The following is an 18,019-nucleotide window of genomic DNA, read 5'->3' on the forward strand; positions in this document are numbered from 1 at the left end:
ACAGATAAAACCAGGCACAGCCTATAGCACCTCACATCATGGCAAAATGTAACTTTATGGTTTCTATGGTATATGTATGAAAAACAGTAGCCTAAATACATGATTACATACTGTAATTATATTCCATTAGTCATTAAATACATTGTCTACATTAATAATATAATAAAATTCAATATATCCCACATTTCATGGTGCAATTAATATTACTAGACTAACGTTACAGTAAATCCATGGTAAATGATGGGAATTTGTAGACGGAAAAGCCTTCTGAATTAATCGTGGCGCACAGTGTTTCTCCTGTTTGTCAGCGCTGTTTCATCTGCCTTTAAACTGGTTTAAATCACTGAGACATTTGTGTTCAAGCGCTTCTCACTGGATCTCGTGAGCGAGACCGATCAGAATAACCATAGACAGTAAAAAAAAGGAGTAAACGCATCTGCTCTAGTGAGCTCGCACTGCTCTGCCATTTGGACTTTGAGCCGAGCGTATTAAAGGTCCGTGTGGCGCGCGGTTCAAATGAGTTTCGTTCCGCTTTTGCCGCATAAACATTATCGAACATTTATCGAAGTCTTGATATCGTTTTATCGAGAAAAATTATATTGCGATAATTATCGTTATCGTTTTATCGCCCAGCCCTATTTCAGAATGATCAAACCCAACATTTGAGATGCTGTGCAATGAAATTGGTTCGCTGGTTAGTACAGTTATCCAATCACATCCTCCGTTGAGGCAAAGTTATGTGAGTTTTTTTTTGTTGTTGTGCGTCAAGGGATTTATTCAGTAAATGTGTTTCCATCATATTTATGCACGTCTACTTATCGGATAAAAATGTATCCGCCGCAATAGCTGGGTTTCAGTAATGTGATTATGATGACGATTATGATGACACGGGAAGGCAGGGCGATTTCAGATGGAGGGCAGGAAGTAAACATGGAGAATACGTTTATGGAGGAAACCGTTGCGGAGAGTCTGTATTGAGTCTAATTTACCTTGATCATTTAATGTCCCATTCCCACTGATCCCCTGAACGACAACCTAATTCTATATAAACACAGACACAAAAAAACAAGTTGGCTAGCTAACATACCGTCACTAGAAGTACACATGGGTGAAGTTCTCCTTTTGTTTCTCGGTTTGAACGTTGTTAAGCTGCCCATTAAGAACTACTTATTCGATTTGAAGGTAAGATAATTTTTATTGGCTTTAGTTATTTTTTTTATCGTAGTAAAACACATTTAGTTGTCAAATTAAACAATCTGTTAAACTGAAAAGCTCATGCAAGACAAGCACTGTGCTTCTTCAAACAACTTTTTGGCATGTGATCGTGTAATTTTTGTGTGAACATGTTTGATGTCATTAAGTTCTAGATTTACTGTGTACTGTGTAGGGAATAATATTTGTCAATTATTACACCAATAAATTATTTAACTTGGAGTAGTAGGTCCAATTTATTTGTCATTGTAAATGCAGGGTGAATAAAGGATTAAAGGAGTAAAAAAGGAAGGAGAGACAGTCTGACTCATTCACAGGTGTGAACACCAAAACATACATATTCACCCACACACAATGACAAGCAGCAAATGTGCTGTCATAGTTTGTTATGAAAACACTGGTTCTCAACATAATAATATACATGTATTTATTTCATTAGCAGCTGAATGATGGTTCCTGAAGAGATTCTTCTGCTTCTGTTTGGTGTGTATTGTCTGGATTATATACTGAATATGTGGATTTTTGTAAAACAATTGTCCTAATTTTTCAGTATACATAAGTGTTACTGATGTTGTTTTTCCTGCAGTTATTCTTACAAGCTCCTTCGCTGGATCATCAGAAGTTCAAATAAAAGTGCCTGAAAAAACAGAAACAAATGAGGAAGGGTCAAGTGTGACCATCCCCTGTGCTTACTTAAAAAAAGAGAAAGATTTGAAACTTCTGTGGTTTAAAGATCCAAATTTTGATGACCATTCACTAATGTTTAATGGGACTATTGTATACAGTAACACAGATGAACGTCCCCAGTCACCGGATTACTCCAACAGGGTGAAATACATCACTAATGTAACATCAACGACGAAAGAAAACGTCTGGATACAATGTAATTTACTAATCACAAATCTACAAAAAACAGACAGTGGGAACTACAGCTTTAGATTCATTGGTTTAGGAGATAAGTACATGAGTAAAGCTATGAATCTCACAGTTACAGGTGAGCAGTGATTTACTGAATCGGACAAATTTGTCGTTTCCTTAAGGGTTGTTTTTTTCTTTCATTAAAAAAAAGTCATCATTTACCTGTCCTCATGTCTATCCATATTACTTGAAATATGAAAAAGACATTTATCAGCGAGTTCATGCTGCTCTTTTTTTAGACAATAAAACTGAATGTGACCAAGGGCTCCAAAAATTACAAACAGTAAGTGATACAAAAATTAATCCATACGACCCTGACACTATTTTTAGTCTACATGAAGATCACGGTTAGCGAAAATGTTTTAATAACGTTTTGCAAATGTTCCCATAAAGTTCTGAGAATGTTATTGCTGCATGTTCTCTAAATTTTCCCAATGTCTGGATTTGAAAGTGTTAGAAAAAAAAAAATTCTTGATTATGCAAAAGTTAAGGGAAAAAACATTTTTATCATTTTACAAACATTATGGGAACAGGACTTGAATGTTCTCTAAACATTTTGAAAAAAGTATAGGAACATAAAAAAAAAGACAAATGTTCAACTAACAATGTATAAATAATGTTTTTGCTCTAACTTTTGGAGAACATTATTAAAGACCTGATAACTTTGAATGAGCATTCTGTTGACGTTAATGGAAGAACGTTTGTTCTTAACTTTGAGAGAATCTCGCCAAAATGTTAATCAAAGTTCTGAGAATGTTCCCTGTTATCTGATGCCAAACAACTGGTTCACATGTGTCTCAAAATGTTCCAAATTCCGAATAATCACATTTTTTTAATCTGAGATCAGTGATTAATAATAATAATAATAATAATAATGCATAAGTCTTATATAGCGCTTTCCAAGGAACTCAAAGACGCTTTACAAATGAAACAAACAAAAAATTATGAGAGTGTTATTATAGGTTGTAGGCAAGCTGAAACAGGTGGGTTTTGAGCAGTTTTTTGTAGGTGGTCAGTGAATCTGAGTTTCTAATGTGGATAGGGAGTGAGTTCCAAAGGGTGGGGGCAGCGATGGCGAATGCTCGATCCCCCAAAGTTCGGTGCATTGATTTGGTGATGGGTTTGAGAAGGCCCAAGTCGGCATAGCGGAGGCGTCGGGAGGGGCGGTGATGCTGTAAGAGGTTTGTGAGATATGGAGGTGCCAAGTTATTGAGGCCTTTGTAAGTGATGAGCAGAACTTTGTAATGGATGAGCTGTTGTACAGGGAGCCAATGAAGCTGTTGAAGAACAGGGGTGATGTGGTCTCTGGAGCTAGTGTGGGTGAGGAGGCGAGCAGCGGAATTTTGAACGTATTGCAGTTTTTTTATAACAGAGGATGGGAGGCCATATAGGAGACTATTGCAGTAGTCGAGTCTTGATGTAATGAATGTATGGATGAGAGTTTCTGCAGCAGATATGGAGAGGATAGGGCGTAGACGAGCAATATTTCGTAGGTGGAAAAAGGCAGTTTTGGTGATATGACGGATATGGGGCTTAAATGTGAGTGTGGGGTCAAAAAAGAAACCAAGATTTCGGATCTGGGGAGAGGTGGTAACTGTATGGCCATCGATGGAGAGAGTGAAGTCTTCGGAGGAGGGGAGGAGTGATTTGGGACCGATGACGGTGTGAGGAGTGATTGATGACTTTATTACTGAAAGAAAGAATTTTTTTTTAACAACTTGATGGTAAACGGATAACGATATGACGGATATGGGGCTTAAATGTGAGTGTGGGGTCAAAAATGAAACCAAGATTTCGGATCTGGGGAGAGGTGGTAACTGTATGGCCATCGATGGAGAGAGTGAAGTCTTCGGAGGAGGGGAGGAGTGATTTGGGACCGATGACGGTGTGAGGAGTGATTGATGACTTTATTACTGAAAGAAAGGATCTGGATCACTTGTTTTCACTCAGTATTCTACTCCTTATTTCAGACAACCCTTGTAAGGTGCAGGTTGAACCATCAGAGCTAAAGAATCCACTCAAGGAGTCAGAGGAATTTACTGCTAAATGTTCCACATTTAGTTCCTGCTTGAAATATCCTGAGTGGCTTGTCCACACATCAGGTCAAAAGGAAGAATGGCTGTCCTCCTCATTAACTGATGTAATAATAGAGAATGAAGAAGAAAATGACAGAAATGTCACCAAAATAAAATTCAATGTGACATGGAAGGATGACAAAAGAATTCTGTCTTGTCGTCCAGCCCAAGCACAGGACATCTTCCAGATCAGAAACATCACTCTGTCTGTGGAATGTGAGTGTGTATCTCATGTGTCTGTAAACAAACACTGTAAATTTACTGCCATCCACTTCACCTCTTTTTCTTCTCCAGATGCACCTAGAGAGACAACTGCAAAAGGGAGATCTGAGTATGTGAAGGAGGGAGATTCTGTCACTCTCTCATGCGAAAGCAGAGGTCGCCCTGATGTCACCTTTTCATGGTTCAAAAAGGACAACATAGAACAGTCTCAACAAATGTCTGACTTCAAACTAAATAATGTGAAACCAGAAGACAGTGGAGAATATTATTGTGGAGCTAAAAACAAGCATGGAGCAATGACATCAAATATCATTATAATTGATGTGAAATGTGAGTTTTATGTTTTATGTAAACAGATGAAGAAATACCAACCCCCATTTAATAATCTGCTCAAATCGCTTGTAATCTTGTAATCAAAATGCATTTCCCGTGCCTTCAGATGGTCCAAAGGGTGTCACAGTGAAACCTCTGTTCAGTGTTGAAGATCTCAAAGAGGGAGACGCACTGATTCTTAAGTGTTCAATTAATGACAGTAACCCACTAGTCAAGAAGTTTGAATGGTACAACAACTACGAAATGTCACAACAAACTAGCGATACATTAACCATCAGCAATGTTACAGCAGACGATGGAGGATCTTACTATTGCCAGGCTGATAATGGTATAAAAAAAGAGAAGTCAAATGAAATCTCAGTATCTGTAAAGTGTAAGTATTGTCATTTTCATTTTTACTACAAACATGCTTAAATAATATGTTAAATATAAAATCAAACTCGAAATCCACATTAGTGTTACCTAATGTTACCTAGCTGTAATTACCATATTATGGCGTTATTTTTTAGTCAAAAGTTATGAGCGTGTAAGACATGCTCACGAGCACATTATGTTATTTCACACGCGCAAAAATGAACCTTCAGCTGGCATGATAAAAGTACTCGCGCACAAATTCAACAACCGAGAGGTGTACAGGTAGCTGCGAGCGAGCGCCTGGCATACTCTCATAGGTTAACTCTGCTTGTACAGTGGAATCCTGCTCGCGCGCAGCGGGCTTCTGCTCGCGGAGTGCTGTTTTGCTCGCGCAGTGGATTTCTGCTCGCTCAGCTGATTTCTGCTCCCTCGAGTCTACATGACTTTTGACAATTTGGGGGCGGAACCAAGGAGGGCACTGACCCTCTTATGATTGGTCACTTTAATCGTAATCACAACCACAGGAACATCTTTGTACTTTGATTGACAGCTCTCATTACAGGAAGCACGGAGTCAAAGTATCTGACAGAGTTTTTTTTATTTTTATTGAAATATCAAGATTTACAGACAAACATGGCTGCATAACTTCCTTTTATTTAGAATAGGATACAAGGACAATATAGTCAGAGGGAGCAGCTCTTAATACAACAAGAATATAAATGTAGTCTTAGTACAAAAATAAGGATATTTGTAAGCAAAATACACATTTTAATAAATAAACGGTAAGGAATTATAATATAACATGACATAAGGGGAGAATTCAGTTGGGAAGTGTTTTAGGGTATCATATATTTTTTGTGCTTTAGGACCTTTCAAAGTTTTTAAGGATTTTATATACAGTTTAAATTCATTTAAAAAAAAACTCCGTCAGATCCTTTGACTCTGACTTCCTGTAATGAGAGCTGTCCATCAAGGTACAAAGATGTCCCTGTGGTTGCGATTACGATGAAAGTGACCAATCATAAGAGGGTCAGTGCCCTCCTTGGTTTCCGCCCCCAAATTGTCAAAAGTCATGTAGACTCGAGGGAGCAGAAATCAGCTGAGCGAGCAGAAATCCACTGCGCGAGCAAAACCGCACTCCGCGAGCAGAAGCCCGCTGCGCGCGAGCAGGATTCCACTGTACAAGCAGAGTTAACCTATGAGAGTATGGCAGGCGCTCGCTAGCAGCTACCTGTACACCTCTCGGTTGTTGAATTTGTGCGCGAGTACTTTTATCATGCCAGCTGAAAGTTCATTTTTGCGCGTGTGAAATAATATAATGTGCTCGTGAGCATGTCTTACACGCTCATAACTTTTGACTAAAAAATAACGCCTCAGCTGAGCGAGCAGAAATCCACTGCGCGAGCAAAACCGCACTCCGCGAGCAGAAGCCCGCTGCGCGCGAGCAGGATTCCACTGTACAAGCAGAGTTAACCTATGAGAGTATGGCAGGCGCTCGCTCGCAGCTACCTGTACACCTCTCGGTTGTTGAATTTGTGCGCGAGTACTTTTATCATGCCAGCTGAAAGTTCATTTTTGCGCGTGTGAAATAATATAATGTGCTCGTGAGCATGTTTTACACGCTCATAACTTTTGACTAAAAAATAACGCCATACCTAATCACTTGTAGTATTTCAACATTTGTAAATTTTCAGCAAAATGACCTAATGTATTTTTTTTTGATTACCAAAAATATGTTAGATGCCGAGTCGCTTCACATAAATTAATTATAATTATATATTTCTACCAAAGCCTGCATGTATTTTACAGTGTGCAATTGTAGTGAAGGTTCAGTGTTGGTGTGATGGAAGAAGACAGGGGTCCGTGGACTGGCACTCGTACACTTTTATTTGGTTGAGAAACAGAAAAAATGTGCTGTGCGCGCTCTAACATAAACCACATTCAAGTTCAGAGAAAACTCTTTCCACTATAAATATATTACTCTTTCCACTATTTAAAATATCACTCTTTCCACTTATCAGGTAACAGTCTTTCCACTTTCAGCGTCCAGCTCACGTCTCGTGCATGAGTACCCAGTCCTTCTCTCCCTGCTCTCTTGCACCAGCCGGCTTTTATCCGGTCTCCCCATGCCAATTACTGCAATCAGAGACAGGTGTTCGTCATTTTGCACTTGACCTACTTACTCACCGCTCGGCTCCGTTGTTGCTCTCGCACTACAGACTTCGCTGAACCACGACCCCCTCGCCACAGCAATGTTAAGCTTTCTAAAGCATGTTTTTAAACAGATTAAGCACGAAACGTCACAATACAAGGCAGCCACTCTGTAAAAATGAACTCCAGACTGACTTTGACATGCTCTGGTGATGCCAACCCTAAGCCAGTACAGTACACTTGGAAACACACACCTGGACTGTCTTCTTTCCCATTTCCATTTCAAACTGGAGAGTTAAACATTGACAATAGCCCTATTCGCATGGGATTAGTATTATCTGGTGACATACAGGTCCTTCTCAAAAAAATAGCATATTGTGATAAAGTTTATTATTTTCCAGAATGTAATGATAAAAATTAAACTTTCATATATTTTAGATTCATTGCACACCAACTGAAATATTTCAGGTCTTTTATTGTTTTAATACTGATGATTTTGGCATATAGCTCATGAAAACCCAAAATTCCTGTCTCAAAAAATTAGCATATCATGAAAAGGGTCTCTAAACGAGCAATTAACCTAATCATCTGAATCAACTAACTAACTCTAAACACCTGCAAAAGATTCCTGAGGCTTTTAAAAAACCGCAATCATGGGTAAGACTGCCGACCTGACTGCTGTCCAGAAGGCCATCATTGACACCCTCAAGCAAGAGGGTAAGACAGAAAGAAATTTCTGAACAAATAGGTTGTTCCCAGAGTGCTGTATCAAGGCACCTCAGTGGGAAGTCTGTGGAAAGGAAAAAGTGTGGCAAAAAAACGCTGCACAACGAGAAGAGGTGACCGGACCCTGAGGAAGATTGTGGAGAAGGACCGATTCCAGACCTTGGGAAACCTGCGGAAGCAGTGGACTGAGTCTGGAGAAGAAACATCCAGAGCCACCGTGCACAGGCGTGTGCAGGAAATGGGCTACAGGTGCCGCATTCCCCAGGTCAAGCCACTTTTGAACCAGAAACAGCGGCAGAAGCGCCTGACCTGGGCTACAGACAAGCAGCACTGGACTGTTGCTCAGTTTTGCATGTCATTCGGAAATCAAGGTGCCAGAGTCTGGAGGAAGACTGGGGAGAAGGAAATGCCAAAATGCCTGAAGTCCAGTTCAAGTACCCACAGTCAGTGATGGTCTGGGGGTGCCATGTCAGCTGCTGGTGTTGGTCCACTGTGTTTTATCAAGGGCAGGGTCAATGCAGCTAGCTATCAGGAGATTTTGGAGCACTTCATGCTTCCATCTGCTGAAAAGCTTTATGGAGATGAAGATTTCATTTTTCAGCACAACCTGGCACCTGCTCACAGTGCCAAAACCACTGGTAAATGGTTTACTGACCATGGTATTACTGTGCTCAATTGGCCTGCCAACTCTCCTGACCTGAACCCCATAAAGAATCTGTGGGATATTGTGAAGAGAAAGTTGAGAGACGCAAGACCCAACACTCTGGATGAGCTTAAGGCCGCTATCGAAGCATCCTGGGCCTCCATAACACCTCAGCAGTGCCACAGGCTGATTGCCTACATGCCACGCCGCATTGAAGCCGTCATTTCTGCCAAAGGATTCCCGACCAAGTATTGAGTGCATAACTGAACATGATTATTTGAAGGTTGACTTTTTGTTGTTGTATTAAAAACACCTCTTTTATTGGTCGGATGAAATATGAAATATATATCGGCATCTCTGTGATTTGGCCGGATCGTATATCATTTTTTCAAGGTTTTTGTTTCATGTGCGCCTTTTTATCCATCTTTCGCGAAGAATGGAGGCTGGTTTGGAGTGTTTTGATAGTATTTTGGGTGCTGGGTCATATCGCAACTGCACAATTTGCAGAAAGTGAAAGCTGAAAATCATCAGAAGAGCAAAAACAAAACGAATGATTAGATGGAGATGAATGACATGTATAGCAGCATGCGGTAATGAACTTTATTCTGTTTATGTCATAATATTTCATACAGCTAGACCTATAACGAAAAGAAATTTCCAAGCCTATTGACGTCATATCCGGGAGATAAGTCGTAAATTCGAGTAAAATCACAGGCTTCGGTTATCCCGTGCGAATGCGCCACACGAAATTCAGATGTGGCGGGGTAATTTTTAAATCACACGAGGTCCCCAGATAATACTAATCCCGTGCGAATAGGGCTAATGTAACTATTAAGCACGCAGGGCAGTACACATGTATTGTTACCAACGCCATTGGATCATCAAGTCCAAACACCTTTAATGTTGATGAGTCTGTTTTGTTGTAAAATCTAAAGTCAAAGTGAATAATCTCACACATCACACATAAAAATAATTTTGTCTCTTCTTCTCACGTCTCCATAAACTCTGCAGATCCTCCATCTAAGCTCAGTTTGATTATGAAGAGTGAATTGAGAGAGTTTGAAGTATTTCTAATTATCTGCACGGTTCAAAGCTTTCCTATGTCAAAGCTCACAGTGACAGGACCTCAGGATATCATACATTTTCAAAACAGTCGAGGGAACATCACTGAATCGGTGAACAATTTAACTATATATTTGAATATAACTGAATCACATGCAGGGAGGTACAAGTGCAAAGCAGATAATTCAGAGGGAAAACTAGAAACTGAAGAAGAGCTAACTGTGTTGTGTAAGTATAATCAATTAAAATATCTTATAGTATTTTAGATATTTCAAGGACTTGAGAAACATAAGATGCTTTAATTTACTTTAAAGTCACCAAACCGATCAATATTGTCAGGATTCCACCAGCTTCATCCACTCCTCCCATTCATTTACTCACTCCGCCCACTCGTTCATTATCACCTGAATTCTAATCACCGACACCTGCACCCATCATCACATCTCCCTTCATATTCACCTCCCCTGCACTCACTCCTTGTCTGGTCTCGTCTACACATGACCCACAGACTCTCCCTCGATACTTACCCCCTACTTACCTGCCTTCCTTTGGACCTTATACAAGCCTTGCCTTCAGCCTTCATCTTCAGTCTTCAGCCATCCGCCTGCATCCGTTCCTGGGATCGTTCACCTGCATCTGCAAAAGAGACTCTAGTTTATTCCTCAGTTAAGTTACCATTCAAAGTATCATCTGTCTTCATACCCACCATATCTCTGACTGCTTCTGCAAGACCTGTGAAATAAAACTACTTCACTTACCACCAGTCTGACTCCTGTATCATCTGTGACAAATATGACTTTGAGCATTACTTTAACATAATTTGGATTTCATCTTCTTACATATCACGTGTTTGTAGATGCACCTAAAAATGTGACTGCAAGTTCTAAAGGAGAACAGACGTTTGGGAGTGAGCTGACTCTTACGTGTGACGCTCGTTCCAAACCTGGTCCGTCCTCATTTGAGTGGATGAAAAGCTTCAATGGACAATTAAAGACTGTTGGACATGCACAGAAACTACACTTTCATTCTCTGAATATCTCTGACTCCGGCCAGTTTGTCTGTATTGCATATAATTCCATTGGAAAATCAAGATCTCAATTGGTAGACATCAGGGTTAAGTGTGAGTACTTTTTCATACTAGTTATTTATACACATAAGCTTTTAGAAGCTAAAAGGCTTCTTTGACTTTTCTAAAATATAAAATATTGTCCAATGTTTTTGAATTAGTTTAAGTAGTCTAATGATTATGGAAGCATGTTTCCGCCACAGAAATAAAATGTAAAAGATAATTTGCACCTATTTATCTCACAATTCTGACTTTTTCCCACAAAATTGCGAGAAGTAAACTCACAATTTAGGCTTTTTTCTTCTCACAATTGCAAGAAAAAAAGTTAGAATTATGAGAATAAAGTCAGAATTGTGAGTTATAAACTCACAATTGTAAGAAAAGTTTAGAACTATGAGAAAAAAAGGCAAAATTGTGAGATGTAAAGTCCAATTCTGAGGAAAAACCTTTTCTTATTGTATTTTGCAATTTATATCACACAATTCTGACTTTTTTTGTCATAAATCTTTTTTCTGACTAAAACCTCCATTTTAACTTTATTACATGGAATGGAATTGCAAGTTTATATCACACCTTTGAGAAGAAAAGTCAGAATTGTCAGATAGAAATTCGCAATTACCTTTTTTATTTTTTATTCAGTGGTGGAAACATTCTTCCATAAATGATTGAATTTGTAATGATAGTTACTTAATTATTATTGTCTATTTGCCCTTTTTCTACAGATACTCCAAACATAAAAATTGTTCATAATATGACAGCTGAGGGGAATTGGCAGCTTGCAGTCTATCTGACCTGCAGTGCAGATGCGTATCCTCCCGCCACTGACTACAAATGGTACAGAGAGGACAACCTCACCATCCTGTCAGACCAGCAGAACTTCACTGTTCTACCTCAGAACCCAGGAATGTATTACTGTACATCAGCCAATATAATCGGAAAATCACGATCCAAACACATCCCGTTATTTGTCAGCAGTAAGTATGAAATTATACATTTATAAAATAAATCAAATAATAAAATGCTAATGACAAGAGAAGCAAAATCAAATAAAAAATTATCCAGATCTTCTTCCGCCAGACTAACTATGTAACTATGCTGAGAAAGAAAGCTATTTACCTGTCCTAAAGAAAATTAAGCTCTGAATCTGTCAAGCGCTCACTTCCCTCTTGCAATGTAAATGATTTAGAAAAGACACATATGACCCGGAGGGATGCAGATGGAGAACACTGGGGTGTCCAGCTGCAGGTGGAATATTTCAACCCCAGGGGTGGCAACGTGGCTTGCCAAGGGAAAGACACATGCTCAGAGAGGCTTACAGTGGAAATACACATGTGGGGGTCGCTCAGGGGAGGGAACATGCACACGGGAGACACCTAGCCGACGCGCCGGCAATAGACACTGGCGCCAACATCAGGAGTGCTGGAGGAACTCAGGGCTTTCGGGGAAGCTCACCTGAGGAGAATATCGCACGTATCCAGTCCGTGGAGTGGAATGGCGGGCAAGCGAAGACACCTGAGCGAGTCCAGTACTAGCTGGTTGAAGCGAGTACACAAGAGGACACAGGCTCCACTCGGACATTGTAGAATCTGGCGAATGTGTTAGGTGTCACCCAGCCTGCAGCTCTGCAGATGTCAGTTAGCGAGGCGCCATGCGCTAGAGCCCAAGAGGACGCCACACTCCGGGTGGAGTGGACAGTCACACCAAGGGGGCACGGACGACCTTGCTGCTGGTATGCCAAAGCAATGGTGTCCACTATCCAGTCCGTACTGGACAGAGCACTGTCAAGGACTGTCCGTACTGGACAGAGCAGTGTCAAGGCTGGGTCTGCCTCCTCCAGGGGCAGCGCTTGCAGGTTCTCCACCTGGTCCCGGAAGGGAGTGGTAGTAACCTTGGGCACATATCCAGGCCGGGGTCTCAGGATCAAGTGAGTGGATCGAATTCCAGCCACGCTTCGTCAACGGAGAATGCTTGCAGGTCCCCTACCCTCTTGATGGAGGCCAATGCAACCAGGAGCCCCGTCTTCATTGACAGGAACTTAAGCTCCACTGATTGCAGAGGCTCAAAGGGAGCACTCTGCAGGGCAGCTAGAACCACTGAGAGGTCCCAAGAGGGAACGAGAGGAAGGCGAGGAGGATTCAGTCTCCTCGCTCCTCTCAGGAACCTGACGATCAGGTCGTGCCTTCCCAAAGACTTACCTTAAACAAAGTCATGCTGTGCGGCAATAGCAGCGACATAGACTTTCAGGGTGGAAGGAGACACCCTTTGCTCCAACCCACCTTGTAGGAAGGAAAGCACGACACTGATCGAACATCTCCGGGGGTCTTCTCGGTGAGAAGAGCACCAGTTGACGAAGAGGTTCCACTTCAAGGCGAAGACATGTCTCGTGGACGATGCTCTAGCAGAAGTCATGGTAGCCACCACCGGTGGTGGTAGGGTTCTAAAACCTGCCTCGTCCCATCAAGGAGCCACACGTGGAGGTTCCAAAGATCAGGACGAGGTTGCCATAGGGTGCCCCGTCCCTAAGAAAAGAGGTCCTTCCTCAGAGGGATCGGCCAGGGAGGTGCTGTCGCGAGAAGAACCAGTTCGGAGAACCAGGTCTTGGTGGGCCAGTACGGCGCAACCAGAATGACCTGCTCCTCGCGCAAGGTCTGCGCAAGAAGGCTCACTGGGGGAAACGCATACTTGCGGCCCTGCGGCCAGCTGTGCGCCAGAGCATCCGTGCCGAGCGTGCCCTCGGTTAGGGAATAATACCGGGCGCAATGGGTCGAGTCGTGAGTGGCAAACAGATCAATCTGTGCGTCCCCGAACTGGTCCCAAATCAGCTGAACCAACCGGGGATGGAGCCGCCATTCTCCCGGGAGGAGCTGAAACCATGAGAGCTCGACAGCTACACAGTTCAGAGCTCCGGGGATATAAATGGCACGAAGCAACCTCAGATGCTTCTGACTCCATAAGAGGAGGTGCCGGGCGAGTTGGGACATACGGCGGGAGCGCAGACCACCTTGATGGTTGATGTACGCTACAGTGGCGGTATTGTCTGATCGGACTAGTACGTGTTGGCCCTTGAGCACGGCCCGGAAGCAGCGCAGAGCAAGACGTACAGCCAGCAACTCGAGGCAATTGACGTGCCATAGGTGCTGGGGTCCTATCCAGGAGCCCGCGGCAGCACATCCATTGCACATGGATGGTGCCCCAGCCCGTGGAGGAGGCATCTGTTGTTAGAACAACATGCCGCGAAGCTCGTTCCTGGTGCAGTCCGGCCCGTAGAAAGCTGAGGTTTGCCCACGGGATGAAGTTCTGACGGCAGGTCGGAGTAACTGGTGCTTGGAGGGTGCCGTGATGCCATGCCCACCTCGGGACTCAGTCGCAAAGCCAAAGCTGAAGCGGTCTCATATGAAGCAATCCGAGCGGCGTTGCTGTGGCTGCAGATGTCATATGCCCCAGGAGCCTCTGAAAAAGATTCATTGGAACCACACTCTTGCCCTCGAACTGCCTCAGGCAAGTCAGCAGTGACAGCGCGCGCTCGCTCGTAAGGTGCGTGGACATGGCGACCGAGTCGATTTCCATACCGAGAAAAGAGATCCTCTGCATGGGGCAAAGTTTGCTCTTCTCCCAGTTGACCCGAAGGCCCAGACGGGCTAGGTGCCGAAGCACTAGATCCCTGTGTTCGCAAAACTGATCTCGAGAGTGAGCTAGGATCCGCCAGTCGTCGAGATAGTACAGGATGCAAACCCCGTTTTCTCTGAGGAGAACAAGGGCAGCCTTGACGACCTTCGTAAAGACGCAAGGAAAAAGGGCTAGCCCGAATTGGAGAACCGCGTACTGATATGCTTGCCTCTCGAAAGCAAACCGTAGGAACGGTCTGTGTCGAGGGAGAATGGAGACATGAAAGTAGGCGTCCTTCAGGTCTATCGCTGCAAACCAATCCTGAGGCCGTACACATTCGAAAACGCGCTTGGCCGTGAGCATCTTGAACGGCAGCCTGTGAAGTGAGCGGTTCAGCACACGCAGGTCCAGGATTGGCCGTAACCCACCGGCTGTAGAAGCCGGACCTCATATCGGCTGGAGGGACAGTCTCGATCGCACCCTTCACCAGCAGGGTAGCAACCTCCGCTCTCATGATAGGGGTATTGCCACCGACCATAGTGGAGCGGACTCCCCTGAAGCGGGGAGGAGACCGCGCGAACTGAATCGCGTAGCCGAGCCTGATCGTTCGCGCAACCCAGCTGGAGAGATTGGGAAGCTCTAGCCAGGCTCCCAAGAACTGTACCAGCGGGGTCATGCGAACCACAGACTTCCCGTCGGTGGGGCAGCGAGGCGGTATGACTGGCCCGGCCGTGGACAGCATAGCGGCCCGGTGTGGGGGCGCAGTCATAGACCGCATCCTGACAGAGGAGACCAGGGATGGACGAACGTTCCACGGGGTCTGCTCTTCCAGGGGTCTGGCGACAGAGGGGGATGAGAGCTGCACGGTCCGAGGACGGCGCGTACTGTCATCCGGCTCTGGAACAGAGGAGAACGAGGGGTGCATGGCTCGGGGGCGGTACACCACGTCGTCCGAGAACTCTGTATTCTCGGAGACGGGAGAGTCAGTTCTCTCTGAGAATAAGGATTCTTCCCCGGCCCTCCACCGGGGAAAGGAGTTGCCCTGCTACCAGCTCCTGGAAATAACTGAGTTCCATCTCTGAGCAGCCCGTCTCAAGAGCGCCGCTTAACCTGTCGAATAGTGGGGGGCGGGGCTGGAGAGGGCTGTAGCGTCCCCCTTACGGCCTCCAGAGCCAGCCCGGGTAAATGGCGGGGTGGGAGCCGCTGGGGGGGCGCCTTCGGCGGTGGTCAGACTGAGGGATCTGAGCGGACGGCAGGGCCGTCGGGGCAGAATGCCTCAGTCTGCTCACCGCCAAATGGCCGACCTGGGATATGAGGGTGTCGAGCAGACGGGTCCGCCGGACATCCTGCACATCGGACAGGTTAAGCCACAGGCTTGAATGGTGGACATCACCTGACCCAGGTACCGTGCGGCCACTTTCGTCACTCGGGGAGCAAGGTCAGTGGCGGCGCGCAACTCAGTGAAGAGCCCTGGGTCAGTCCCACCCTCCTGCATGTCCATGAACATCTGGGCCAGGTAGACCAGCAGAATGGACATTGCATGCAGTGAGGCGGCTGCCTGTCCTGGGCACTATAGGATTATGTAAAACTACAGGCTTCGGACGGGTGCTTAGGATCACGCCGAGAAGAAGCACTCAGTTATTTTAGTATCACAACAGACTGTTCAACCAGGGGACCCCAGTGTACCCATGGGCAGCGGCCCCGTGGAGGGGAGGAAGGGCGGAGAAGATCAACGAGGGATCGCTGGAAGACAGTGGTCTTCGAGGATTTCGAGATCTCCTGATGCACATCCGGGAAGAAAGGAATTGGAGTGGACGCCGACAGGTGTCAGCGGCCACACACAAAAACCAATCGTGCAGCAGCGAGCGCACAGGGAAGGGTGGAAGGTTCCACTAGTAACATTTAAAAAAAATGACAAATGTCCTACTAAAACATTTTTGGTGAAAAACTGTTCCCATAATAATTTATAAATAACGTTTGGAGAACATTATTAAAGACCTGATAACTTTAGATGAGCGTTGTTAACGTTAATGGAAGAACGTTTGTTCTTAACTTTGAGAGAATCTCGCCAAAACGTTAACCAAAGTTTTGAGAATGTTCCCTGTTATCTGATGTCAAACAACTGGTTCACATGTGTCTCAAAATGTTGGAAATTCCGAATAATCACATTTTTTAAATCTGAGATCAATGATTGATGACTTTATTACTGAAATAAAGAAAAAAAATGGTTTTGAACAACTTGATGGTAAACAAATGAGTAATTTTCTTTCTCTTTTTTTGGTGAACCTTTGATAATATAGATTTATTTGTTGGGCAAAATATAAAGGTTCTGGATCACTTGTTTTCACTCAGTATTCTACTCCTTATTTCAGACAACCCTTGTAAGGTGCAGGTTGAACCATCAGAGCTAAAGAATCCACTCAAGGAGGCAGAGGAATTTACTGCTAAATGTTCCACATTTAGTTACTGCTTGAAATATCCTGAGTGGCTTGTCCACACATCAGGTCAAAAGGAAGAATGGCTGTCCTCCTCATTAACTGATGTAATAATAGAGAATGAAGAAGAAAATGACAGAAATGTCACCAAAATAAAATTCAATGTGACATGGAAGGATGACAAAAGAATTCTGTCTTGTCGTCCAGCCCAAGCACAGGACATCTTCCAGATCAGAAAAATTACTCTGTCTGTGGAATGTGAGTGTGTATCTCATATGTCTGTAAACAAACACTGTAAATTTACTGCCATCCACTTCATCTCTTTTTCTTCTCCAGATGCACCTAGAGAGACAACTGCAAAAGGGAGCTCTGAGTATGTGAAGGAGGGAGATTCTGTCACTCTCTCATGCGAAAGCAGAGGTCGCCCTGATGTCACCTTTTCATGGTTCAAAAAGGACAACATAGAACAGTCTCAACAAATGTCTGACTTCAAACTAAATAATGTGAAACCAGAAGACAGTGGAGAATATTATTGTGGAGCTAAAAACAAGCATGGAGCAATGACATCAAATATCATTATAATTGATGTGAAATGTGAGTTTTATGTTTTATGTAAACAGATGAAGAAATACCAACCCCAATTATTAATATGCTCAAATCGCTTGTAATCTTGTAATCAAAATGCATTTCCCGTGCCTTCAGATGGTCCAAAGGGTGTCACAGTGAAACCTCTGTTCAGACTTGAAGATCTCAAAGAGGGAGACGCACTGATTCTTAAGTGTTCAATTAATGACAGTAACCCACTAGTCAAGAAGTTTGAATGGTACAACAACTACAAAATGTCACAACAAACTAGCGATACATTAACCATCAGCAATGTTACAGCAGACGATGGAGGATCTTACTATTGCCAGGCTGATAATGGTATAAAAAAAGAGAAGTCAAATGAAATCTCAGTATCTGTAAAGTGTAAGTATTGTCATTTTCATTTTTACTACAAACATGCTTAAATAATATGTTAAATATAAAATCAAACTTGAAATCCACATTAGTGTTACCTAATGTTACCTAGCTGTAATTACCTAATCACTTGTGAATTGAGAGAGTTTTAAGTATTTCTAATTATCTGCACGGTTCAAAGCTTTCCTATGTCAAAGCTCACAGTGACAGGACCTCAGGATATCATAAATATTCAAAACAGTCGAGGGAACATCAC

At 43.4% G+C, this 18,019-nt stretch overlaps 1 protein-coding gene and 1 pseudogene across 2 annotated transcripts in view; both read left to right on the top strand.

Moving 5' to 3' along the window:
* The first annotated feature begins 1,254 nt into the window (after window positions 1-1,254).
* LOC143715915 (B-cell receptor CD22-like) overlaps window positions 1,255-18,019 on the top strand; it is a 67,131-nt pseudogene continuing 50,366 nt past the window's right edge. Inside the window, exons 1-11 of the transcript XR_013195913.1 lie at window positions 1,255-1,529; window positions 1,652-1,695; window positions 1,799-2,206; window positions 4,101-4,421; window positions 4,500-4,757; window positions 4,867-5,133; window positions 7,400-7,559; window positions 9,452-9,555; window positions 9,646-9,924; window positions 10,553-10,816; window positions 11,485-11,736. The product of XR_013195913.1 is annotated as a B-cell receptor CD22-like (transcript). The remainder of the gene's footprint in view (window positions 1,530-1,651; window positions 1,696-1,798; window positions 2,207-4,100; window positions 4,422-4,499; window positions 4,758-4,866; window positions 5,134-7,399; window positions 7,560-9,451; window positions 9,556-9,645; window positions 9,925-10,552; window positions 10,817-11,484; window positions 11,737-18,019) is intronic.
* On the top strand, window positions 15,640-17,851 carry LOC143715705 (B-cell receptor CD22-like). Its single transcript, XM_077207457.1, has 4 exons — window positions 15,640-15,729; window positions 16,656-17,061; window positions 17,140-17,397; window positions 17,506-17,851. Exons 1-4 carry the CDS (start codon window positions 15,640-15,642, stop codon window positions 17,811-17,813), a joined length of 1,062 nt encoding a protein of 353 aa, XP_077063572.1. The 3' UTR covers window positions 17,814-17,851.

This window comes from Siphateles boraxobius, unplaced genomic scaffold (assembly GCF_051911475.1).
Source record: "Siphateles boraxobius isolate OS27281-9 unplaced genomic scaffold, OSU_SipBor_1 6, whole genome shotgun sequence".
Taxonomy (NCBI): Eukaryota; Metazoa; Chordata; class Actinopteri; order Cypriniformes; family Leuciscidae; genus Siphateles; species Siphateles boraxobius.

Excerpts from the sequence above, each read along its gene's own strand:
- LOC143715705 (XM_077207457.1), top strand. The coding sequence starts at position 15,640 with ATGCCTCAGTCTGCTCACCGCCAAATGGCCGACCTGGGATATGAGGGT. Across the intron at positions 15,730-16,655 it reads ACATCCTGCACATCGGACAG|TTTGATAATATAGATTTATT; the intron begins GTTAAGCCACAG and ends TTTTGGTGAACC. Across the intron at positions 17,062-17,139 it reads AATTACTCTGTCTGTGGAAT|ATGCACCTAGAGAGACAACT; the intron begins GTGAGTGTGTAT and ends TTTCTTCTCCAG.